Source organism: Thamnophis sirtalis, unplaced genomic scaffold (assembly GCF_051295495.1).
Source record: "Thamnophis sirtalis isolate CommonGarterSnake01/CBP01778 unplaced genomic scaffold, rThaSir2_p1.2 scaffold_2, whole genome shotgun sequence".
Taxonomy (NCBI): Eukaryota; Metazoa; Chordata; class Lepidosauria; order Squamata; family Natricidae; genus Thamnophis; species Thamnophis sirtalis.
Genome location: NW_028261382.1, coordinates 130,502,444 through 130,529,762, shown reverse-complemented (window position 1 = coordinate 130,529,762; position 27,319 = coordinate 130,502,444). Strand labels below are relative to the sequence as shown.

General features: G+C 43.1%; 1 protein-coding gene across 6 annotated transcripts in view; it reads right to left on the bottom strand.

Moving 5' to 3' along the window:
* Window positions 1-336: 336 nt before the first annotated feature.
* Window positions 337-27,319, bottom strand: part of TPD52 (tumor protein D52) — an 88,099-nt gene continuing 61,116 nt past the window's right edge. For 2 of the 6 annotated variants that reach the window (XM_087706921.1, XM_087706919.1), the window contains one exon: window positions 9,013-9,305. In XM_087706921.1, the coding sequence (XP_087563047.1) occupies window positions 9,155-9,305 (151 nt within the window). In that variant the 3' untranslated portion in view covers window positions 9,013-9,154. Of the gene's footprint in view, window positions 451-1,120; window positions 1,225-1,897; window positions 2,115-4,502; window positions 4,871-7,952; window positions 8,057-9,012; window positions 9,306-27,319 lie in introns of those variants that run through there. The other 4 variants (XR_015695612.1, XR_015695613.1, XR_015695614.1 and 1 more) reach the window with 4 other exon arrangements.

Below are 27,319 nucleotides of genomic sequence, written 5' to 3'. Positions count from 1 at the left end.
GTGATGGATGCCTGTCCTAGTTACCAGGGTACACTCTATTCTTAAGAATGTATAAAGAAGACACAATATTTTTAACGTGGGATTTGTTTTATCAATGGTATGGTTAGACAACAAAAGTAGAAATTAGAAGTGGGAAGAGTATTACTTTGTAGAAGTAAAGAGTATTGATATTATTATTATTACTACTACTGTTGTTGTTGTTTATATGCAAAAAGACCCAGACAATACAGTTTACTGAGTGACAGAAAGGTATTTATCATTTTAAATGAGTGGTTTACAAAAAAAAAAACCAGATTATCAGCTATGTAACTGATGTTATCTATCCTCCTTTTCCCCATCTTCCAGGTACCTCTTGTATGTTTGGTCTTTCAAATATGAGAGTGGTCTAGTTTTGGGTACAGTTGTTCTCCATCAAAAGTTTGGTGGGCCTCAGGTGTTCCCTGTAGATTGCTTTGTTGATAGGAATATTAATGAGAAAATATATTTTAGTGTTTTTACAGATGAGTATAAATTTAATGGTCTTGCTTTTGAACATATGTTTTTAACCTTTTAAAATGCAGCTTGATATTATGCAGACAATGGCAAACTGGAATAAAAGGGGAATAAATAAATGAATGGATACATATAGATATAGGTACAGAACATTTCTTATTTCAAGATATTGCTTTTCTTCCCAAGGACAAAATACTGTTCTACTGGCACTTAGCGGGAACTTGAATAAATGCACACACACCCCACCATCCAATAATATTTTTTTAATTTTTTCTAAATGGCAGCTTCTACTTCTAATTTGTTAGTCAATTAAGCTGACAGATTTCATAGCATTACCCTTTTCATCAGGTAAATACAAGGTAAAAATGTCCTGCCACATTTTTATGTGCTCATAATCATGCCTTCTAAACTGTGTTTTATAAATCAATTCATCAAATGCTGCACAGCTGGCTCTAAATTAATCTTTTTAATTTCCAAGTTTGCTTTCTTCTCCTACCTCCAGGCAGAAATTTGCCTACATATACTCCCCATGAGCATGTACACACACACACACACACACACACACACACACACACACACACACACACACACACAATTATAAAAGAACAAATTGTATATAACAACCTACCATTTTGGATCTGTACTTCTGCAGCCTACAAAAATATTAAATGCTTCAGCATGATTCACTTTCACTCCCTATTCAATTATATGTAAACGATAATAACCATTTTCCTGTTAGAAAGATTAATGAATATACATTATTCATGCAAAATACATATAGACATACACAATAAGTTCATTAATCTGCCATTGGCTTTAAAATATTGCAATGAACTTTTGTTTGAATTTTTAGGAAGTTTCAAGCTAGCAGGTTGAAGAAAGAAAGCAGTGGAAAAATGTTGCTAAAATGAGGCAATAAAGTCCTAAAAGCTAAGAAAAAACTCAATACAAATGTTTAGTTCCTATGTGAAACTATAGAAAAATCATTATGTTGCCTAGCCTAGTTAAATTTTGCAACTTCTAGGTTCTTGAACATCAAAGGGAGGAAGCAGGAATACACAAACCTTCAAAAAACATATCTTTTTGTCCTAGTTGGCAATCTGCTACACTTAATTTTTAGATCATAAATCTGATTCAATTTGTGAGATTGACAAAAACCTTTTCATGTGTTTATAGCTCTGACTTGAAAACTTTCAGGTTTAATTCTTTGTATTCATTTTAAACATTTTCTTTACCAGAGAGAAAAGTAACATCTTTGAAGGAAAAATGATAACATGGACATAATTTCTTAATTATTTGCTCTTGGTAGAATTGCTGGTTCTACTCCTGCCAGCACAAGCTAGCAATTATCATAACTATCAAGTAACATTTGGAATCTGGTTCAGATGTCAAAGACAAGTTTTACCATTTGCACACAATAAATTATTCAGGATTGTGTCAGCTGTTCAGATGAGAATTGGTGTGCATGTGGTTAAAGACTCACCACATGGCTAATTTAAGGTGTGCCCACTGGACCTTCTATAAGTGGTACAGACAACTCCCCATCTGCTTATATAATTTCAGTGGGAAATGATGGCTTTGTGGGCTGGTGTTCAAATCAGTGTCCAGATCTGTCTTCTCACCTAAGGGGGCATTGGGAGGAAGAAAATACATAATCATGTGCCACAAATATACATATTACAGAAAAGGCCAGGGTAGGCCGCTATGCAAACTTCCCTCTTATCCCTTGTTGTTGGTGTGAGAAAGTGTACCAATTACTTTTTATTTTTACAGTTGTTTTTCATTCTGGAAAAAAAAAATATTAAGCCAAGAAGTCCAGGAACAAAGGTCTTAAGTCCCTCGTGGTAGAACATCTACCAACAGGGTGGGAAAACTGAAGGAAGCTGTTTCCCATATTCATTTCAACTGAAAAGGAGGTATATGCAAACTAAGTCATTTTTGTGTTAATTGCCTGGAACATGAGTCCAAGGCAGGAGATGAGATGGTGAGAATCAATGAGCCTTAGCATAACCAAGTGAAGATGTAAAACATCCCCAAAGAGGGTGAATGTAGCTTGCTAGTCAATGCATCAGTCTTATGTGAGGCTCTTCTTTATCTGTGGGTATGGGAATGGCAGGATATTGGCCTCCCAGTATGAAGATTGTCCTTGAGCAAGAAAACAAATGTGCAAATGAGCAGTGCTCCAGAAATGAGAGATGGAGGCAGAATGAGTCAAAGCTTTGCCATTCCAGATCAAGCCACCAACAAATTTCCTGCAGGTCAACAGAGCTGCTTCTCAGACCTATGTGTAAATTTTCTTCTATCTGACAGCATCCTATAATGATAGGTATGTTCATCTATGTACACAGAATGTGTATGGTATATCTGCACTTGTTGATGATGAGTAATGAGGTAGAGGAAGCTATTCGTCTTAACTTGGCTGCATTGCAGCACCATCAAATTATTGCTAGATAGATGGGTCCTGCAACTCATCAGTTTAGCTAGAACAAATAATATTCAGGCCAATAGGTTACTGGCGGGATTTCTTTAGGCTTGTTTCTTCCGTGACAATGAACACATTACAGATGGAAGTGTCTGTTCAAGTTTCCTTTCTTGGACTTGTGCAACATAACTATTTATTTTAATCTCTCTCAATCTTCTGCCCTACAGATGAATTAGGACTATGACTACCATACTTTCCAGTTTCACTGCAGATCCATGGAAGTGGTAAAGTTTTTAGTTATCAAAATAATGCTTGGTAAGGGAAGCTTTGATTCCCACCCTCCACCCTTTCCACTCGCCACCTAATGTTATTGACTCTTGCATTGCAGGTAGCCCTAATTAAGAATGAAAAAAAATAACTGTTTTTGTGCCTAGTTGTAAGTTTGGCATCACTTTAAGATACTTTAACAAAGTATGATGTGCTCCCATTTGGTGAGATTCATCTAATTCTTTAATATTGGCAGGTAATTTTTCTTTAAACAAGAACAAGTAGTGGAGCTCTTGGTGTTCTGAGGTTGGTTATTGGCTTACAGATATTTCATTATTCAACTAGGTAACATCATCAGTGCACAGATGATGTTATCTAGTTGAATGGGTTCCACAGTTCAACCTTGAACTCCAAATATTCTCTTCTATGGTAACTATAAGAAATACTATAATTACTATTTAATGCATTCAAGTTAGCGTTGACTACTGGTGACTGGCTAGACAAGTCCCTGCAGTTTTCTAGGATAGATTTCAGAAGTGTTTTCCACTGTCTGCTTCCTAGGGTTGAGAAAAATGTATAGCCCAAGATCACCCAACTGGCTTTGTGTCTAAGGCAACTCTAGAAATCAGTTTCCCAGTTTTAAGCCTGATCTTTTAACCATTACTGGTATACCAAGTGGGGTCTCAATACCAAACTGATCTGTAACAATAAGCTTCTTTCCTGGAAGAAATGGAAATATACTATGTACAAGGCTATGTTGGAAGGCTTGCTGAAATATTTCCTATCAGAAATCCAAGGACCTTAAATTGTAGTCATGATTTGTATGTGTTCTGGGTTAAAAGTTCAACTGGAATGTAAGGCCATGTCTAAGTTTACTACTTTATATATTGGCTTTTATATATAATCTTAAATATATATTTAACGACTTTTAGCATGTAAAAACATGCAGAGGATTTCTCACAGATCACAGTATTAATGTGTGTATATATTATATTAGACTAAAAAACTTCCTCTGTGGTCCCTATTTGAGGTAGAGTTGGGGTGACTGCATGGAGCTGAGCATTTATTGGATGGATGCCAATTCTGATGCATACCTGGAGTTTGCAGATATTTTTTTTCTTTACACCCTGAGGGAAACATCTGCCACTACCTAGGATTTAACCCTCAGCCTTTCAAGTGGGAGTGAGCATCATGGCTGACTTTCTGTCTATTCTCCATGACCATTTCTTCCTTCCTATCACAATGCGTTGAGTACCAAACAAACCACGAGTACCAGGACATTTTTGTGTCAAAATGAATCAAGAACCAAATTTATATATATATAAAATGCTATAAAAGCTCTGAATTTACAGAAATGCTTTGAGACATCTTCATTATTAATCAAACCACTAGTAAATAACTGGTTCACTATTCAGCATTGGTTAGGCATTGATGAAACTTAACAGGATGATTCTTAATTACTGCCTTCTAGGACTGTGGAGCAATCTGGATTCAAAAGGGAAAAAAATGATTTGGATCACATCTGGTTTGCATGCCACCCCTCCAAGCAGCCTTTCAATAGGGGTCATTTCCTTTTTGTTGTACCCAGCAGTCAAAGGTCTTATGAAAAGATGCATTTGATGAAAGGAAGATACTGACAAGTCCGAGTTGTTTCCCTTTCAAATCGGGATCACTGCATATCCTTATTATCTAATAAACATAGATTAAAAAAAATATGGACCTGAATTAATAGAAACAAGAACCTCATCAACTCCCATTACCCACTTCATCACCCTCACCCTCATCAACCCACTTTCAGCAAATCTTAAAACAACTGTCTAAAGGTAAATTTGGATGGATGAGTAGATGGGGAACTAATTTCCCTTCCAGGGAAATTCAATATGTAACTCACACCACAATTACATAGCTATGGGATTTACAGCACTGCCAGGGTTATCCACTTTTGTCTAATCAGTATTTCCACAGCTGTTCTATAATTATGGCTATTGTTCACTGATTTATCACTTCAAAGTAATAAATTGGAACTGGCCGTATACAGATCCTATATCTGCAGATACCCCGATCAGTCTTCAGTTTCTATTTTACATTAAAATGCTGAGAAATACAACTTCCTGGGATAGGTACTGTTTCAGCATCCTCCCTACTGACCCACCCATATGTGCTATTTGTAAAATTTAGAATAACTTCCATGTGAGCTGTTAGATTCACACGAGAAGGATCCCAAGATGATGGAACAGGAGTTCTTTTCATGATGGTTTAAAGTTCCATGTCCCTCTCTAACAGGGCAATGAAGCAGCAGAGGGGAGAGCTCAACACGCCGGCAACAGCTGTAGACCCTTGATCTAGAAAAGTCCTAAGAATAATGAGCTGGAAACAGGTGCAGGGCTAAGCCAGAGGCCTTCCTGGAAGCTTTTGCCCTTGGAAATGATTGGGATAGTAGCTTTAATCTCCCACCCTCATCCTTTCCATGTATATTCAATATAGAATGGATTGAAATTAAAAAGTAAAGCTCCAGTGTTGTGTCGCAGCATTTTTACATTTGAATAATTTCATTAAGCTTTTTTTTTGTGAGCCAGCCAGCACTCTCCCCCCTGCCCCCTAACCCTGAAAAAGGAATGAATACTTTATTTTCTAAAGGTAATTTGCAAAAGAGTTCCAAGAAAAACCCTATTTTATATCTAGTATTTTACACAATATTATAATTTTATGGATTTTTTTTCCTAATTATTAGTTGTTAAATACATTTTCAATTATCATTAAGTGAAACATAAGCTAAAAAAAATCAATTATTGAAAATGAATTAAACCTTGCAACTGAAAACAGAATAAGAATAAATCAATGGTCAATGCACCCAGCTTCCTATGTTTGTCTGTTGCATTCTTCTGCATCCTACTATAAATAAGTTCCTAACAAATACAGCAATGCCCCCACTTCCAAATAAAAGCCCCCAGAGAAATTATTGGCCCTTGAATTTTCAAGGCTCTTAATGAAAAGCACAACTAAATTTCCAATTAAGCTGTTTGATAGGCAAGATGACATGTGCAAAAGAGGAGGGCAAGTTCGAAGCTGCATTTTTTATCCAAATTTCTCATGACTACGGCGGCCTCTCTTCCCGCTAACAGCTGAAGAGTACACTTTCCCATGCCGTCAGGGGTGAGAAGGTTACAACTTAAGTATTGTGGCAGTTGTTTTTCACACAAGAATGCAGCTCGCTTGAAAGAATCCAGTGCTCTTGAAAGAGATGCACGCATCCCCCCCCACCCATGCACATGCACGCACACACACCAGCTCTTTCCTCTCCTTTCATTGCACGCTACGCCCCCCACTTGAGTGGGCAGCTCAGTTTAACCCATCATTGATCTGGGCAACTTGCAACACTAATTGGGAACAGGGCTTTTTTTTTTTTCAAAGTTGCTCAGTCGATAAAAGAAACTTCAGCTCCCCTGTGATCCAACGTGTGCAGGGAAGCTGCAGACCAAAGGCCAAAGGGCACAGCAGAAAGCGATTCCAGGCAGCCGTTGCTCTTTCACAGCTCCTGTTTCCTTTGCCCCAAAGCAGGCAGCTTCTTTGTCTGGCACAAGATGGAGAGGCACAAACTTCCCACTCAAAAGTAGATAGGGCTGCTCAGGCTTATTTTTTTTTCCCCTGCTAGGTTTTCTTACCATGGAAACAAGGCAGAGGAGAGAGATATGCAAAATAAACAATAAACACATATTAATTTTACATTTATATGTGTGTGTGTGTGTGTGTGTGTGTGTGTGTGTGTGTGTGTGTGTGTGTGTGTATTAGCATCTCCATGAATCACAAGGATAAGTTTCCATGCTTGGAATCCCTAAGAGTTTGAATGAACTTGCAGAAGAGGAAAACAGAGGTAGATGAGCAACTATACCCAACAAGTGTATGTCAATGTTTATGAGTGTCCCAAAGATGCTTTTTAAAGAGGCAACTGGACTTTCTGGTTGTTGTTGTTGTTGTTGTTGTTGTGAGTGGCATGCTGCACAACTCTAGGCCATATTTTCTTCAACACAGAGATATTCTCAAGGGAGGATAAAAAGTAAAGATGTGGGCATAATCACTGGATCATAGCCCTTTTTAAACATGTATTTTAGAAGCTGTGGAGCTTCTATCATACAGTGGTGGCAATTATTAAATGTGTGATTGACACAAAAATAATAGGGAAAGCAAATGGGACGTTATCAAGATTCAGGAGTATATTGACAAGTTAGGAAAACTAAAAATATGAACACTAAGAGGAAGAAATACAATTTTGGTTTTTGGGTAGGAGACTCAAATGCCTAAGTATGCAACTGAGAAGAATATAGGCCACAGAACATATGAGATGGATCTAGGTATCTTGGATTATAAACTAAACTAAAAATGCAAATGCAGCCCTAAACTATATCAACAAAAGTACAGGATGAATTTCGAGATAATTCTTGTTTCTCTCTGTCCTGTATAGATCAGAAAGTACCTCAAATATTAAGTCCAGTTCTAGGCACTGCATTTTAGAAAAGACATTGTTAGAGGGCAGCAATCTATTTTGGGGGTGTCAAGACTGGATTGGGACGAAATGAACAAGAAAAAAAGGAATGAAAGATAGAGCAATTGGAGTGAAATAAAAAACTGGAAAGATAGAGAAAGTGGAGTGAAAAACAAGTCCTATGAAAACATATTCTGAAGATAATTTCCTAACAGAATGAATAGAAAGTGGATATAAGAAAAGGATGTGAAAGCTGCTTAGACTAGAATAACAAGATCATTATTAGAGTACCATAGGAGTGAATTATCTGTCTGTCTGTCTGTCTGTCTATAGCAAGGATGTCAAACTCATGGCTTGTGGGCTGAATGCGCGTCACATGCTGGCGAAGTCCATCCCTGGTTTAGCGAAGAGGAAAAAAGTCACGATACATCACATGACGACAACGTAACATTGCAAGTCTGACACCATGATCTATATATATAGAGAGAAAGGGAGACCAAGAGGGAGAGTGAGGGAAGGAGAAAAATAGTTGTGAAAAATGTTTTCAAACAGAACAAGGAATAGTTAAAGAGGCATGGAAAATGCAGAATGATGTTGACCGAAATAAAACATTGTCTTGGAAGTGAATAAAAGAGGCTAAACAAGCAAACTAAATGGATTATGCCAGCAAACTTGAAGAAGATTAAAGGAATTATATAAAAGTAAGCAAGCTCATCCCTCCATTAAAACAAGTTTCAAATTTTACTATTTGTTTAAATATAAACCTGTTAATATTCCATTAATGTTTTGTTTGATATTTAAATGTACAATTTTTAAAAGTGATCCATTTCTGCCTAATCCTAACCACAATTAAATCACTAGTCATAAATGTGGAGGGCCGGGTTGGACAAATTTATTTAACTATAATAAAGGTCCAATAAAGGCTTACTGTTTGTACCTGAGGCTTAATTAGGCATGTTTGTGGTTTCCATATGCCAATCTGCTAACCCACCAACAAAGAGACAGAGACAGAGACCGAGAGAGAGAGAGAGAGAGAGAAGAGAGAAGAGAGAGAGAGAGAGAGAGAGAGAGAGAGAGAAACTAAAAAAGGAATGATTATGAAGTAGGGTTAAGCAAAAAAAGGTCAGCAAGATTATGTTCATCTCTAAGATTTACTCTCACTTGAGTTAGAAAATCACAATTTCAATAAATGTTGACCATAGTCATCTGGTATATTTTACCTGCCAAAATTTGATATAAATTGTTAAGATAATGAAATCTAGAAAAATCTATCAAATTTCTCATTTTTAGTATGAATGTAAAATTGAAGGAACAATAAATTTTATTGCCAATAATAAATATTCTACAAAAGTTTATCTTTACATTTAAATTTATTTTAACCACAAAATAATGGTTATTGAATGATTTCAATATTTTAATTCAAATGGAATATTCTGTACAAATAAGTATTTAATGACAAGAGATTTTAAAACAAACAAACAAACAAACATTTACTATTTATTTTTCTTTTCTTTTCCTTCCATTAGTCCCAAAAGCACAGCATCAGCTTCCAATAACATTGTATCATTTGTTCCTCCCAAGAATCTGGAGGAGAGTTCAAGGTCAATAAGTTTCAGGCGAACTTTGGATCCATTTTCATATTTCCTGGTGAAAAAAGAAAAATGTGTAATGACATATAAACGTATATTTTGAAGTGGCATTTTAAACTTGATTGTTGTGAGTCTATGCTGCAAAATTCCATTCATCATATATATACTTTGTAATCTTCAACAAGATACAATACTTTAAATAATAAGCCATTTTCCTCTCACCGTGTAAAGATAATTTTGTTTAGTCTAAAGTGGTTTGGCAAAACTAGCCTTATTTCAAGAGCTGTCAAAAACAATGAGTTACACCAGGGCTGTCAAACTCGCGGCTCGGATGCATCATGCACTGGCTATGCCCACACCTGGTTTAGCGAAAGAAAAAAGTTGTGATACGTCATGTGACGACGCCGTGACTTTGCACATTTGACACCCCTGAGTTATACTAAATCTGAAGAGTAAAAAACCATGATTTGCCAAACAATCCACAACAGCCTGATTTGCACATAAAGTAGACCATAATAGGTAGGCTCAGGCAACACTAAAGGCAAATGAATCAAGTTTAGGCAAAGTTATAAACTGGAATTTTCTGGATTTAAAATCATCCACTTGAAGTATGATTGACAATGTCAAACGTATATGTTTTTCAAGTAACTGCTCAAAAAATTGAATTTTACAGTTCTCCTGTCCTCATACTAAGTAACAGCCCACACACATGTGCAGACTGCAGTTATTGAAATGAATACAGTAATTGGAATCATACTCATTCGCATAAATTGTCCTACTGGACTTCTCTAGTTCAAATTCTTAAAAGCAGAATTCCAGCTATCCTGCTCTGTTTTTAACCCTTGTCTGCAATCAGTGGTGCTTTGAATAAAATGGAGGGCAGAAAACTGTTCTCCATACTGTTTCTAACTAAGATAATCTTTCTCCCCCTAAAAGGCCTAGATACCTTAATGCTCAACCATGGATGTCGGTGCACCTGGAAGTAAACTTGACAACTCATCCCAGATGATGAGCCAGGGTACTTCTTAAAACAATATACCATAGAGCAGTGTTTCTCAACCTTGGCAACTTGAAGATGTCCGGACTTCAACTCCCAGAATTCCCCAGCCAGCATTCGCTGGCTGGGGAATTCTGGGAGTTGAAGTCCAGACATCTTCAAGTTGCCAAGGTTGAGAAACACTGCCATAGAGAACCAAGTGCCAAATTGACTCTGTACTGTCTCTCTTTGAAAGACTGAGAGACTGAGGAGCATTGGCAATGTGCCTTCTGTAGCTAGAAGTCTCTAAACACTGAAGGACCTTCCTTCCCTCTGGCTGTGTTAGAAGACAAGAAAAGGCAGACAATACAGTTGCATCTGTCACCAGATGTAGAAAGAAAAAACCTTTCACCTGATCTAGGTTCTGATCCCTCCAGCAACATGGCAGCAATGAGAGGCTGGTGTAAAATTCTTGCACAATCGTAAGTCACGTAGGGACCCTGGCTCAACTTCATCTTCTGCCACCATGATATGAAAGTAGCCTATCTGGGACTGGAACTGGGACCATCTCCTTGAGCATGAGCAGGGGAGGTAACTTAGATCAAGGAAGGAAACAGGCCAAGTGATGCTCCACATGCATCAATCAGGGCATACTCACATATGACCAGCAAGGAAGAGCCCTAGCAGAGAGTTCTATGGAAAATATAACAATGTATTCACTTGGCCCCATACTGGCCATGAATGTCATAGTTGCATGGATGGTAAAGACTGCACTAAAAGTGGATCTTTCTTTCAGGCATCCAGACAAGGGAGTTCTACCTACCTTCACAGTAAAAATTTCAACAACTCCCCCCCACCCCCCAGGCAAGTTTGTTAGGGCTTGCTGAGAGATACTGTTGCTGCCCATCCTTGCCCACTTTTCCCAAAATGGTTGCTTTCTTATGCACTTACAAACACCTGTGGAGGGTAAAGAGGCCCTGGTGATGCTGGTTTTACCTTGTTTACCCTGCTGTTCCCCTCCTCCCCCTTCCTTTAGCTAGGGAAGATGGAGGGAAGCCAGTGGGAGAGAAAATAAAGGCAGCAGATAACAATCAGTCTGTGGGATTAGATAATGCCAGAGGGCTGGCAAATGGGCAACAGAAGTACAGATGCTTCCAGAGCAGGGATGATGGTAATTCTTATGCTTCCCTTGGCAGGCTAAATTCTGGCAGTAGTCCAGCTTCCACTCGGGGGAAACATGAACATTACTTTCAGCACTTTCCTAGCAAATGAGATTTTGATGCATATGGAATAAACTGCTGAAAAAAATAAATGTTATGTACAATATATTTTTTATCAATGCATATATATGTACATTGAGCTGTCTGTTATAATAATGTACCTACCCAGAAGCCATAGTGTTATTTTCAGAAATACTATTCTTCCTTTGTAAGAGAAATTTTAAACAAATATTTGCAGAGATTATATTTTCTATGCAATTGATTTTTCTCACCAAAGGCAATGTAGGTGGGGGTATCTGTAAAAAAGTATGAATTCACTGAAGTAGTCTAATGCTCCATTTTAAGATTTATTTGCTTCCTATCATCAGAGTTAAAAGAAAACACTCTGTATCTCACATAGAATTGTTTCTTTTAACAACAAATACTGAAATGAATTCAGCTGTAATGGCTTCTTTTGCTTGAATAAGAGTGGGGAAATTCTTGAAGTGATGGCCAAGTCCCTTTCTAGGGGCAAAATACACATGGAAGGGAATTTTGTGAGCAATTTTTATCTGTCTAATTAATGGAAAGGGAAAGAGAAGATGACACAAATGATCAAAATTAAAAGACAAATTCTAATTTTAACCAAAGCTGAGGCAATCTACAGTAGAAATAATTCTGGTATTAAAATCCTTGGTTTGGTCACTGTCACCATTTGGAACCCAGAAATTCCCAAATAGTTACCAAAGAATATGATATTTCATCTTTAAACCTGATTTGGCAGATATCACACATGCCCATGCCAGAATGTTAAAAGTTCAGTCCCCACCTCCCATCCCAGCTGCGTTTTTTGTTCTTTCATACTTATTTCTATTTTTCCCCCTGATTACTAGAGCTAAACAAATCCCAGCTCTTACCATTATGGCTCTTTTTTACTATGTACCAAAAGGAGCCTGCTTGTCTGAACAGGACAGGAAGAGAGCAATTAAATTTGATTTTGCATTTCTGCATGAAGAGGTAATTTAAAAGCTTTTCCTTTGGACAGGTTTCTTGACATTTCCCCCTGCCCCAAGAATTCCTTAGCATGTGCCAATTCACTCCAGTAACTGCTCTCATCCCAAAAAAGAAGAATTCATGTCTTTGACACAATAAATACAAAGCACAATGAAATGAAGATGTCCTTGTGGGGTATCACACTGAACAACACAATCCTTCCAAATAATCAAGGGTCCCTGAAACATACATTGATACATTGTCAATCACAAAATCCATTACGAAGTCCCAATTCAAATTGGTAAAATAAACCCTTCCCACATGTATACCCATTCCAAGTTCATGAAATAAGCTTTTACTTAAATTCTTAGATGACATTTTCTATACTTCTAAACATGCCATTCCCCAAACATATTTATTTAGGGCAATATTTTTATTTAATATATGAAAGTATCTATCATGCTTATGGACCTCTTCTATAATTTTGTCTTCTAAGATAGAGATTCTCAAACAGAGGTTGCAACTCTCTCCACTCTTGGGGGGACTACAGATGGTCATTTTGATTGGTTTGCAAATGGGGAGAATGACAGTTGGCTTACCTGAATGGTCGTTCTCTAGGCGCTGCGGGAGTATCCAAGCATGGGTTAACTTCAGTTTGCTGCCCAAGGACTGAGTTCAAAGTTTTTGTAGCCACGCCTCCTGCTCCCTTTAGAGGCTCAGTTTAACAAACAAAGGTATGAGACCCAGAAGCATGCTGTGTGGAGAAAAGTCTATGCCATGGAGATGATAAGTCACGCACCCACAAGCAACCCCAGGGCAGGGTTGGACACTTCTGCAGCACCTAGAGAATGACCATTCAGGTAAGCCAACTGTCATTATCCTAGGCGCTGCTTGGAGTGTCCAAGCATGGGACATACCCAAGCTATGTAGTCCCAGGGTGGGAAGAAGGAATGTCCAGGTTAGTAGGAGCCGCGAGGACCCGCTGTAAGACTCTCCTTCCAAATGAAGCCTCTGCAGAGGCAAAGGAGTCCAGCCTGTAATTCCGAATGAACAGTGACAGTGAGGACCAGGTAGCTGCCCTGCAGATCTCATCAATAGGCGCTTGAGTGGCCCAAGTGCCGTAGTCGCGGCGCTCCTTGTGGAGTGTGTGCTGTTATACGAGGAACAGGTCTGGGTTGTTGCTCGTAAGCCAGCTTAGTGCAAGCGTGCAGCCAACGTCCTATGGTGGAAGATGATACCTTTCTGCCCATGGAGGTGGGCTGGAATGATATGAAGAATGATTCTGACTTGTGAAAGGAAGCTGTCCTCTTTTTGTATATCCGCACAGTGCGGCGCACATCCAATTTGTGCCAGACACGCTCCCTGGGATGACTAGGGTGTGGGTAGAAGTCAGAGAGGATGACCTCCTGCGTTCTGTGGAATAAGCTGTTAATTTTTGGTAGAAATGCTGGATCCAAACACAGAATGACTCTGTCCGAATGCATAATACAAAGGTCCTCCCTAACGGAGAGCGCAGCTAGCTCTGAAATTCTGTGCGCTGAAGTGATGGCTACGAGAAAGGCGGTTTTGAACGACAAATGTCGTAGACTAACAGAGCAAATTGGTTTGAATGGCGCTGATGTTAAGGTATGCAAGACAATCGATAAGTCCCAAGTTGGGTAACAGTGAATCGTCGGAGGGTGTAGGTTTGTAGCCCCCTTTAGGAAACTGCGAACCCTTGGGTGTCTGCTGAACGGTTGAGAATAGTCTCTGGACAAGATGGTGGCTAGGGCTGTCATCTGCTTCCGAAGGGTGCTGGGGACAAGGCCCTTGTCCAACCCCTCCTGGAGGAAGTCCAGGATTTGTGGAATTGTTGCTGCTGGGTCCTCGATGTGACGGGACTGACACCAAGAGAAGAAGATAGCCCAAGATCCGCACGGTGGAAGGTCGTCTGGACGCCTGGATGGTGTGGATGACCTTGTCAGAGAAGCTGTCCTGCCTGAGGAGGTCCCCCTCAAGTGCCAAGCTGCTAACTGAAGCCATTGAGGGTCCAGGTGTGGTATGGCCCCTTGATTGAGGGAGATTTGCTCCTGAGGTATGTGCCAGTGCTTAGTCACTGACAGGCTGACAAGGTCGGTGAACCAGGACCTCCTTGGCCAGTGCGGGGCGACTAGCAGGACTTCGGCGCCCTCTAATAAGATCTTCCTGATCACCTGTTGTATCAGTGGGAGGGGCGGAAACACGTATAACAGGCCAGGAGGCCAGCAGCATTGAAGAGCGTCCGTCCCTTCCGTGCCAGAGCATTGGAATCTTGAAAAGAATTGGGAGAGGTGTGTATTCTCAGGACTGGTGAACAGGTCTATTGTCGGAAGACCGAATCTCTGGGTCAGTTGGTAAAACAGAGACGGGTGAACTCGCCATTCCAAGTTGCTGATGGTTGTTCTCCTTAGCCAGTCCGCTGTCACGTTGTCCTCCCCCAAGATGTGGTCCGCTCTCAAAGACTCGAGATGATGCTCCACCCATCGTCCTATGGCCTCTGCCTCCGACATCAGGGCCGTTGATCAAGTTCCGCCTTGGTGATTGACGTAGGCCTTGGTGGCGATGTTGTCCATCAGTATGAGGATGTGGGATCCCTCGATGAACCGATGGAAGTGGTGCAGGGCTAGCCTGGTGGCTCTGAGCTCCAGCCAGTTTATGTTGTGGGCGAGCTCTGCCTGCGACCATCTGCCCTGCGTCATGTGTGTCTGTAGGTGGGTGCCCCAGCCATACTAACTGGCATCTGTTGTTGTGACCAGGCGCTCTGGTTCCTTGAAGAGGGATCCCTTCATCAGCACCGAGGATTGCCACCACCTGAGCGACCGGAGAACCTTTGGGGGAACGCTGACTATCCTCTTGGAGTTGCTGGCCTTGCACCGCTGAATCGGAAGAAGGAACCACTGAAGATCCCATGCAAGTTTCCCCAGTAGTTGGGATAGAGTCACTAGGGGTGCTGACCTGAACCTCCGGATCTGATGCACAAGGTATGTGATGCTGTCCCTCCATCCCTGTATGAGGAACACTCTGCAAAGTCGATCACTGTGCCCAGGTGTTGAATCCTGGAAGTTCGCTCCAGGTGACTCTTCTCTAGATTGACGGAGAAGCCATGTTGCTCTAGTGCAGGGCTAGTCAACCTTTTTATCCCTACTGCCCACTTTTGTATCTCTGGTAGTAGTCAATTTTCTAACCGCTCACCAATGGTGATTTATAAAGTAGGGAAGTAACTTTACTTTATAAAATTTATAAAAAAGAGTTACAACAAACCCCTACCGCCCACCATGAAAGCTGGAATGCCCACTAGTGGGTGGTAGGAACCAGGTTGACTACCACTGCTCTAGTGCGTGGATGGTGAAAGATCTCAACACGCCTGCTCGCTGGACGACAACATCAATATGATGTTGTCCAGATAACAAACGAGCCTTAGTGAACGAGATCTGAGATGTGCCGCAACAGCAGCCAGAAGTTTGGTGAATGTCCTGGGGGCATATGATAGGCCGAAAGGAAGAGCCTTGTATTAATAATGCTGGTTTGCAAACTGGAACATCAGAAACTTGTGATTTGCTGGATGAATGGGAACGTGCAGGTACGCTTCCTTCAGGTCGATTGATGTCAGGAAATCACCCTGCCTGATGCAACCCAAGATGGTCTGGAGTGATTGCATCTTGAAGCGCTTGTACACTAGATGGATGTTGAGTTTCTTGAGGTCCAGTATGGCTCTCACCCCTCCCGAGGCCTTGGGAACTAGAAAGATGATCAAGTAAAATCCTCTGCCCTCTTGACCCAGGGGTACCTGCTCGATGGCCGCTATGTCCAGTAGATGCCGGATCTCTACGTGCATCAGTTGTCGCTTGTGGGCTGATTTCGGGAGGGGGCAGCGGATGAAGGTCCGCAGAGGAAATGAGAGGAAGTCTAAGGTAATGCTGTGACGGATCGTGTTCAACACCCAAACATCCATCGTTGTCTCCTCCCACTAGGTGGCATAGAGCTGTAGCCAACCCCCAATGGGAGGGGACTGGTGACGATCATTTGGTTCTTCGAAAGGACCTGCGGTTACCCTGTTGCCTGGGTTTGTCCCTGAATGATGTCCTATCCTGGGAGAGGTCTTGCGTTTGGGAATAAGGCTTGGTAAATCCCCCAGAGGTGGATGGGGTGGTCTGCATTCCAAAAGGGCTGCCTACGAAAAAAGGAATGACCCTTGCAGTCTGATTTCCTGGTGACCGCTGGTAAGATTTTGCGTTTGTCCTTGAACTCAATTAAGACTAAGTCCAAGGCCTCACCAAAAAGCTTCCCAACCTTGAAAGGGGCAAGGTCAACTTCCATTTCAGCTTCATGTCCGCCTGCCAGTGGCAGAGCCACAGCAGACGGCGTGAGGTCACATTAGATGCCAGAGCACTAGAGGAAAATTTGGTGGCATTAAGGGAGACGTCGGCTGAATATTCAACCGCTGCAATAATTTTGTTGACATCCTGTTGCGATCGAGTGTCGCCGGCTGGGAGGTTGGCTAGCAGCTTACGGAGCCAAAATAGGGCTGCCCTACTGAAGTAGGAAGAGGAGGCGGCGGCTTTCATGGCCCATGCGGTGGCCATATGAGTCTTATGACAGGCCTTCTCCACCCTCTTGTCTTCCGCCTTGAGTCCCTCCAGCAGATTGGCTGGAAGGACTCAGTCAGGTTAGTGCCACTATAAGGTCATCTACTTGAGGAAGCTTTAGGAGCTCCTCCATGCCACTCTCCATAGAGTAGAGCTTTTTATCCACCCCACTGGGATTAGCCATCGAGGCAGGCTGGGCCCATTGTCGCTGGTGACATCCAGGAACAGCTGCAGTACCGGGACCAGCTCCTGAGGGGGGGTGGCCTCCTTAAAGAGACCTGCACCTGGATCCCCTGATCCAACCGTTTCCTTGCTACCCTGTTCAGTGGCATTCTTGTCGTATTGGGCGGATAGTCCCATTTGAATGGACGAAGCCCTAGCCTTGGTCAGAATGGCCTTAAACATTGAAGGCTTGAATAAGCCCGAGAAGGCGAGGGCGTCGGGAACCAGAATTTCATCCTCCGACAGATCAGGGGCGTCCTTTCCAGCCTCCTCATCCTCAGACACCTCGCTGACAGCTGAGGAAGCAGAAGGGAAGGCTCCAGTAGATTGAGTGTGAGCCCCTGTGGCCTGCACGTTAGCTCTGGCCCTGCTCTGGAGAGGCAAGGTGAGACCCAGTTGTTGGATGCCATTTGAAATCCCCTGCGATATTGCCCATGCGACCACCTGCTGCATTGCTTGAGATAACTCATGAGTGGTCCCGGGAATAGGTCCAGAAGGGGAAAGATCCTCCCCCATTAGAGAACAGCCCTCCTCCATATCCACCTCTTCCAGGGATGAATCAGGAGACCTGATGAATCGGGAGATGCGGGGGCCATGGGGGTGGTTGAGGGGACCAGAGACACGGGAGAGGGTCGGGGTATTACGGTCGTAACAGGGAGGGGCAGATATGGCGGGGACTTTAGGGCAGGCCATTACCGGGGAAGGAGGGTTCGCTACATCACAGAGATCCCTCCTTCCGGCCCTATGAGTCCCACTCCGAGACCAGATGGCGCAAGTAGTCAGGACCCTGGACTCAGGCTGCTGTCGCTAAATGCCAGGTCTGTGGTACATAAAGCTCCTCTCGTCCGGGACTTAATTTTAGACGAGAGGGCAGACCTGGCATGTATTACTGAAACCTGGCTGGGCCCAGAGGGAGGAGTCCCCCTTGTAGAACTGTGCCCAGAAGGATTTCAGGTGCTGCACCAGCCGAGAGCCCATGGAAGGGGTGGGGGTGTGGCCGTTGTTATCCGGGAGTCGTTAGTTCCTCGTAGGGTCCCTGCTCCGGAGCTTGTCGGGTGTGAGTCTCTGCTGATAAAGTTGGACCTCAAGGGTCAAGTGGGCTTGCTGTTAACGTACCTGCCTCCCAACAGCGTTGCAGCAGCCCTCCCCTCGCTCCTCGAGTCGGTAGCCGAGCTGGCAATTGAGTTCCCTAGGTTGATGGTCCTGGGGGACTTTAATTTGCCTTCGCTCGGTGAAAACTCTGATGGGGCGCAGGAGTTCATGGCTTCCATGACAGCCATGGGCTTGACCCAAGTAATTCGGGGCCCAACCCATTCGGCGGGTCACATGCTCGACCTCGTATTCCTTTCGGAGCAGTGGATTTGTGACCTTGGTCTGAGGGGTAACGACATCATACCCGTCGTGGTCAGACCACTGCCTACTGAGGCTCGACTTCCGGAGACCAAACCCCCACTGTAGGGAGGAGGAACCGACCAGGTGGTTCCGCCCCAGGCGACTTATGGAACCGTTAAGGTTCCAGACAGAGCTTGGGGTCATTCCTGATACTTTCGCCCACAGTCCGGTAGAGACTCTGGTTGCTGCTTGGCACTCGGCAGCATCGGAGGCCCTCGACCGGATTGCGCCACTACGGCCCCTCCGAGGCGGCGGATCCCGGAGACCCCCTTGGTTCACCGAGGAACTCCGGGAGATGAAGCGCCGGAGGAGATGCCTAGAGCACCGATGGAGGTCCGATAAGTCCGAATCGAACCGAGCAATGGTAACCACCTGCACCAAGGAATACACCAGGGCACTTAGGGCAGTGAAAAGATCTCACATAGCCACCTTGGTTGCGTCCGCTGAGTCCCGCCCAGCCGCCCTGTTTAAGATAACCCGCTCCCTATTAAATAAAAGGGAAGCGGGGGAACCCTTGCAGGGCAGAGCTGAGGATTATGCCCAATTCTTAGCGGACAAAATTGCTCGGTTTCGGTCGGACTTGGACTCCATCCCCGCAGTTCCAGCCGAGGCACAAGAGGATCAGGTAGAACATCTCTGGGTTGAGTTTCAGGATGTTACCCCCGGGGATGTGGACAAGGCCATGAGGGCTGTAAGTGCCTCCACCTGCGTACTGGACCCGTGTCCCTCATGGCTGGTTACTAACAGCAGTGAGGTGACACGAGGTTGGATCCAGGCGATTGTGACCGCCTCTCTTCGGGAGGGGAACTTCCCCGCCGCACTGAAAGCGGCGGTGGTGAGACCCCTCCTAAAAAAGCCATCCTTGGATCCAGCTGTTCTTAATGACTATCGCCCAGTCTCCAACCTTCCCTTTCTTGGGAAGGTTGTTGAGAAGGTGGTGGCCTTTCAGCTCCAACGGTCCTTGGAGGAAGCTAACTATCTCGACCCCTTCCAGTCAGGCTTCAGACCCGGTTACAGCACGGAAACCGCTTTGGTCGCATTGACTGATGATCTCTGGAGAGCCAGAGATGGAGGATACTCCTCCATCCTGGTTCTCCTTGACCTCTCAGCGGCTTTCGATACCATCGACCATGGTATCCTTCTGCGACGACTGCGGGAGGTGGGAGTGGGAGGCACCGTGTTGCGGTGGTTCTCCTCCTACCTCTCGGACAGGTCGCAGTCGGTGTTAGTGGGGGGGCAGAGATCGTCCCCTAGGCCCCTAACATATGGGGTGCCTCAGGGCTCGGTCTTATCCCCCCTACTATTCAACATCTACATGAAACCGCTGGGAGAGATCATCCGTAGGCACGGGATTAGATACCATCAATATGCGGACGATACCCAGTTGTATCTGTCCGCCCCGTGCCATCTCAATGAAGCGGCAGACATGATGAACCGAGGCCTTGAGGCCGTTATGGACTGGATGAGGGTTAACAAGCTTGTGCTCAACCCAGAAAAGACCGAGTGGCTGTTGTGTTTCCCTCCCAAAGATTCGACCAATATTCCATCACTCAGGCTGGGGGGTCAAATTTTATACCCCTCAGAGAGGGTTCACAACTTGGGAGTCCTCCTAGATCCACAGCTATCGTTTGACCACCACCTGACGGCTGTGACTAGGGGGGCATTCGCCCAGGTTCGCCTGGTGCGCCAGTTGCGACCCTACCTGAACCGGGAGGCACTCACAACAGTCACTCGGGCCCTTGTGACCTCTAGGCTGGAATACTGCAATGTGCTCTACATGGGGCTGCCCTTGAAGAGCATCCGGCGACTTCAGCTAGTACAGAATGCGGCCGCGCGAGTGATTGTGGGTGCACCTCGGTTCACCCACATAACACCTATCCTCCGCGAGCTGCGCTGGCTACCTGTCGATCTCCGGATGCGCTTCAAGGTGCTATTAGTCACCCATAAAGCCCTGCATGGTAGTGGATCTGGATACTTGAGAGACCGCCTCCTGCCAATTACCTCCCTGCGACCAATTAGATCTCACCGATTGGGCCTCCTCCGTATTCCATCGGCCAGCCAATGCCGGCTGGCAACTACAAGGAGGAGGGCCTTCTCAGTGGTAGCCCCGACCCTTTGGAACGAACTCCCCGTGGAGATTCGTACCCTCACCACCGTCCAGGCCTTCCGCACAGCCTTGAAGAACTGGCTAGCCCGTCAGGCCTGGGGACAAGGATAGTTGCCCCTCCCGAATGATGAATGTATGCTGCTTATTACTTTTATTATATGTGTCTATGTCATTGTTGTATTTCCCCTCCCTGATTTTATGTGAGCCGCCCTGAGTCCCCTCAGGGAAAAGGGCGGCCTACAAATGTTAATAAAAATCTATAAATCTATAAATCGACCTGGGAGATGCCCTGGAAGGATTGGGTGAAAAGCCAAAGTCCCCTTCTTCTGCCAGAGATGGAAATCCCTCCCATTGATTATCCACTATGGGAAGGTCTGCAGGAACCTGAGCTGTTGGTGGTTCCCTGTCTCAAACATTTGGTGCCTGGACATTTACTGCCCTTTGAAACTGTTTCTCCAGGACTTTCTGTCTCCTCTCAGCCAACCTTTCTGCAGCCTTGGAGACCTTCTTGGCTTTGGACTGTTTCCTCTTTGCAGGGCACCCTGCACTGTCCCCTTTAGCAGCAGGGTTGGGCCTGCTGCGCTTGTTAGAGGTAGGCCCAGTTTGATCCCTGACTTTAGCCATACCATTGCTGACCATGGTCCACTTCCAGCCCTATCACCGCTTGGTTGTAATTAATCCCTGTACGTGATAGAGAATGGATGACGGGCCGTTTAATTTAGTCCAAGTCCTGAGAAAAATGGGGCCAGTCAGGGATCAATAATGACGAGCAATTTTTTTGGTGCCAAATTGGAGAGAGTCCTAGGGCACTGCAGATCCGCGCTAGAATAAAGCAGGGAATGGCCACAGCGAAGCCAAACTCCCTGCAGCCGCTCCTAATAATCTTCTTGGGAAGGGGGAGACCTGCCTGGAGGCCCAGAGCGAGATCCATAGTTAAGAAGCACTCCCAGCGGTGATCTGCTGTGGAGCCAGCGGCAATTCAAACGGCTTGAAAATAAAGCGCACCACTTTTTTTCTTTTCAAAATGGCTGCCACAAGCTTTGGAACACACCGGGGAGCTGTCGGCAATCTGGAGAGCTCAGCAGAGCCTCCGGGGCTAAACACAGTCCCCCGACAGCTTTTGTGGGATCCCTAACCTTCCTACCTGCCCCCAGAGCTTGCCAGTGGCCGTTGACAAGCCTCCCGGTGGTGCCTCAACCGCAGTGGTCACGGAAGGCAGCCGTGCTCCAAGCTGCCTGTTCCGCACATCAGAAGGCTATAGGAAGGAAGTTTTCAATTGAAAGAATCTAACAAAACCCAATTCTTCCTAACCTACACTCTAAACACAAAAATAAGAAAAGAGGTTACACTAGACTGTTTGGAGAGTCCAAGTTGCTGTCCAAGAACTGGAGCTCCCCAACTGCGTCCTTTTAGGGCGACTGAGTTTTTTAAACTGAGCCTCTAAAGGGAGCAGGAGGCATGGCTACACAAACTTTGAACTCAGTCCTTGGGCAGCAAGCTGAAGTTAACCCATGCTTGGACACTCCAAGCAGCGCCTAGGAGAAGGAGGTCTCATGTACACAACTAGAGCGCTAACCAATTGGCTTGCCTTTGCCTAACCAAGGAAGCTAGTTCAAGGAAAGGAGGCAGTAAAATTCAGAGCAAGTTTTAACAGCAGCATTTCTTCCATGTTTTAGAAAGGGAGCATAGCAGTGCTTCGGCAACTGAGCTATTGTTGAGGAGGGCAGCAAAATGCCAATTTGGAGCACACTGGGAGGACAGGTGGCCTAGTCTCTTGTCAGAAGGCAACAGTAATGGTAATGCTGTGAGCACTGCAAGATGAACCTTAAGAGACAGGGGCGGCACTGGAGAATAGAATTGCAGCAGCCCTGCCACCTGTCCTATTCATGAGACTTTCATTCCTTTATCACCATCTAGACTTTTGCCAAATGAGGGAGGGTTGCCTTCGAAACTGCTATCCCCTAGGGTAACCTGTAGGTGTAGGAACAGAATCATTGGTTCACTGCAGTGCCAAACATGTGGCCAAATAGAAACTGAATGTTTTAAGGTTCTGGGTTCTATACGTGCAGTATTTCACTGCTAAGGTTCTGGGCTTTATATGTGCTGTGCCCTTAGTTTGTACTGTTTCAGCCAGCAACTGAAGTGACCCCTCAGGAAAATTGAGAACTAATAGTGAAACAGTCAAAAGCAGAGGGAGATGTGTGAATTGAAAGCTGATTAGATAAGCTTAGACCTCTCTCTTGCAGTGGGGTCCTTAAGCCCTTCACCTGCTTCCTCTGGAGATGCTTTTTTTCCTAATGGAGCAGAGCCACCAATCATTCTGCATCATCTAGGCAACTAAAGAACAGAAAAGACCTTCCACATTTTTTAAAAGTGAATTTGCTACAATAGTTACTGCCCAATGGCAGTATTACAGCAGCATACTACTATATATGAAGACCGATAATACCGGTGGAGTTAAGTGGGAAAGGCGACACTTTTTGCAGGACCACAGCTACCAGAGGCCCTTTTACAGTTGGCACTAGTAGTAAAGTATTTGGGAAGAGTCATTACTTTACAAAAAAAGTAACTAATCTTTGAGAACACATTTAGGGAAACATGAAACAGGAACACTGAAGAGCTGCACAGGTGAAGCCAGAGAACTCTCAGAATGAATCCTGCTTTCCCCCCACTTGTTTCGGCAAGTTAGCAGTTGACTTGTCCAGACAACATGGGCAGCACAATCTCAGGGACTTCCAAGACAGCTAAACCTGTGACAAAGGGGGTGGGTGGGGTGAGAGCAAAGCCCAGAAGTAGTTTTGACAGATGGCTAAACCTGCAGGTTAAGCCATCTGTTAAAAACCACCTGCCATCCACAACAGTTTTATTTATTACCTGCTCCTTATTATTTATTATTTAGTTCAATCTATTCAGGGTTCACAGAATTCATGTGTCACTTTAGGCAGCCCTGCATCACAAGGTATGAGCATCCTAATGTATTAAACTATCTTTCAACATTTCATAAATTAGATCAAGTTACTCTAGAGCTTTATTCTGCTAACATTTTACACTGTAATATTGTATAGCCAAAGGAACTATATAAAACTAGAAATATATACTGTATTTTTCAGAGTATAAGATGCACCGGAGCATAAGACGCACCAAGGTTTTGAAGAAGCAAATTTTAAAAAAAAGTTTTTGCACTCTATAAACCTCCCCCAAATGGCCCGTTTTTTGCAAAAATGGGCCAGGTTTGTTTTTTCCCAAGAAAAGAGCATGAATAGCCTTTAGGAGGTTTGTAGAGTGCTCCTGGAGACTGGGGGAGGGGCAAAATTGAACCAAAACATGGCCCGTTTTTTTTGCTCATTTCTGCCCTCCCCAGCCCCCAGGAGCTCTCTGAAAACCTTCTAAAAGCTATGCACAGCCATTTTGGTGAAGGGGGCAGGGTTTTAGGAGGCAGAAAATGCTGTATTCAGTGTATAAGATGGACCTATATTTTCAGCCTCTTTTTTGAAGGAAAAGGGTGCATCTTATACTCCAAAAAATACGGTATTGAGATTCCAGATTCTATCAGCAGCACAATTTCCCACAGTCCCTAGGATTAGCTACTTTAACCCTAACACTGGAAAATCTACCACCAGGAACACTTATGGAAAGTTGCTTATTCTGTTCTAATGTTATTTCATTTGAAACAGAAAATTTTATGAGATCTGGATATACAGTAGCTGCAGAGATACACAGAAAAACATGTCAGTAAATATATTTAAACATTAATATATTAACTGTATACAATTTAGCTTTTTAAAAATTATTACAAGGAGACTGTAGCATTCTCCTTGGATCTCTGAATCCCTGAGACCTAGCAAAATTTACTACCATTCCTGGATCTTACTGAATTATTCTCACTTTAAATGTATATATTATTGTACCGTTAAAAGATTTTATCTATTGTTACGTAATATAGCAAATCTTATTTCATTTAAATGACATGCATATTCTTGCTACAAGTAGTCCTGGATTTACAATCATTCATTTAGAGACTGAAGTGATAACAGCCCTGAAAAATGTGACTTATGACCTGTTCTCAAGCTTATAACTGTTGTAGCATCCACACAAAATGATCAAAATTTGGGTGTTTTGCCACCTGTGTATTTACATGGTTGCAGCATCTTGGGGAGATTTGATCACCATTTGTGACCTTCCCAGCTGCCCTCTGAGAAGTAAAATCAATGGGGGAAGCCAGATTCATTTAACAACCACATTATTCACTTAACAACAGCAGAGATCTATTTAACAACTATTGAAAAAGGTCATAAAATGAGGCATGACCTACTGAACAACAGCTTTGCTTAGCAAAATAAATGTTGGGCTCAATTTGGGGGAGTATCTGTTACAATAAAAACAGTTAGGAAACACACATCATTTCATTTACCTGCCATTATAAGCAGTTCATATTGCTGTACAGGTAGTCGACTTACGATCAGAATTGTAGAAAGAACAGATAGTGGAAAGATTTTATATAGTTAGATTTGAGCTTCGTCAGTTACACTCAGCAATTTTAATGATCAGGAATGACGGAAATCCCATACCAGACAAAAGCATTTGTATTTAATGGCATCTATTTAATTCAAAAGCTGCTGACAATAATCAATTTATTTATGATATTTAATATGTAATAAAGCATTAACCTAAGTGGTTAGGATGCCCTTCCAAGACTAATCTCATAATTTTCTTTTCAATTAACTAATACTTCAATTAGCCTATTCGATAACTTACCTGATAATAGGCATTTTGAAGAAGCAGCAAAAAACAACAAACCCCAACCACACCAATGATGTGGTTCTCATTGGGTGCGGGTGGGGGGTGGGAGGATAATATGCTGTTATTTTCAGAAGTGACAAAAGAAGTCAATACTTCCACTGCACTTTAAGGCTTCTTGTAAAGCTGAAATTTCAGTTAATGAATGGATTTGTTCGTAAGCTTCCTTTGCACTTGAAATTCAACAGAATCAGGTCTCACACAAGGGAACATGATGATGACAAGCAGTTCTATGAAAGATACAGCTCAATTTCCTTTAGTCATTCAGGTTTAGAGCCATATTCATGCTCTTAAAGGCTCAGTTTGCAAGAGAAGTCAGGAATACTTTCCAGATACTGGAAGTACATAATGGTATTTCAGCATTTTTATTTTTGTTGTCTCCTAGGTTTGAATCAAGAATCTGTTTTTGACTCACATTGCTTCCACTTTGCTGAGACTCAAACACAGAAGGTGACTTTCAGAGAAGGACATTTATTGCTGGATGTCCCACAAGTAAGAAATAGGAAAACATCCACAAAGTGCCACATGAAGCCTTCATTGATTACCCGTTTTTCAGAGATCACAATGAAGACAGCAGGGTGGTATTTCCAATATTTCAGAATATGTGGGGGTTTATAAGAGGGATTTTAAAGTGTATTGTGACTCCTAAATGACTTTTGGGAGTTGAGGCTAATTTTTGTCTGGTTTTTAAAGGCAAGATTGGGCTTGTAAGTATATAGATGGAAGATAACCAAGAATATAATGGATACAGGTTTAACTAAGAATTTGAAATACACCACAGAAAGAAGCAATGGCAAATCACATCCATACAATTCCCAATAAATCTACACAGAAGTATGTGATATTCAACTCAAAAATTATACATGGAGAAACATATCCATCACATGAAATCATTTGTTTTGTAGTCAACCAACAATAATTCATTGTAAACCCCACAAGAAAGAAAAATAGGAAAAATCTGGAAGCCAGTGTGAAAAACATGCCTCTAATATGCTGAAGAAAAAAGGGACGTTTACAGGAAATGAAAACAGAGGTACATAACAAAGAAGGATATAAGACAGCAGAAAAGAATAAAGCTGAGAATGAGCAGATGCCTGTGAGATACATTAAACGCAACCACAACAAATAGGATTAAGGTGAACTAAAGGCAGCATTGCTCTATAGCTGTATTGGCGAACCTATGACATGCGTTTTGGAAGTGGCACGCAGAGCCATCTCTCCAGGCACATTGCTGCCTGTTGCTCTTTTGGGTTCTGGCGTGCCAGCTGATCTTCACATGCAAGGGAGCGCCAGAAACCAGAAGACCAGGTGTCCAGCACATATGTGTACACCGGAAACCGGAAGCACAGCTCTCTGGGGACACCAGCCCGGTTGCTCTTCCAGTTTCTGGTGCTCCCTACGTGAGTCCACATGCTCCTGTTTCAGCACTCGGTGGCAAAAAGGTTCGCCAACATTGCTCTATAGCAAGGAGAAAGTGTTGAATTATTAATAGATGATTGAAGGAAAGCAGAACTTCCTAAGTCCTATTTTGTATCCATCTTTTTTAAGAAGACAAATGAACATTTCTTAAACAAAACATTTCCATTTTTCAAGTAACTTTTCTCCTGATGTATCCAACCTCACTTCCATGTAACAAAATGGGCAGAAGCACACTCTTATATTCATCTGTTTTCATATATTTTGATGAAGATGAATTACTTGCAACAGATCACAATACATTTTGTACATTTATCCATAAACAGATGGGACAAGTGAGGGGAATTCACACGATCGTGCTCT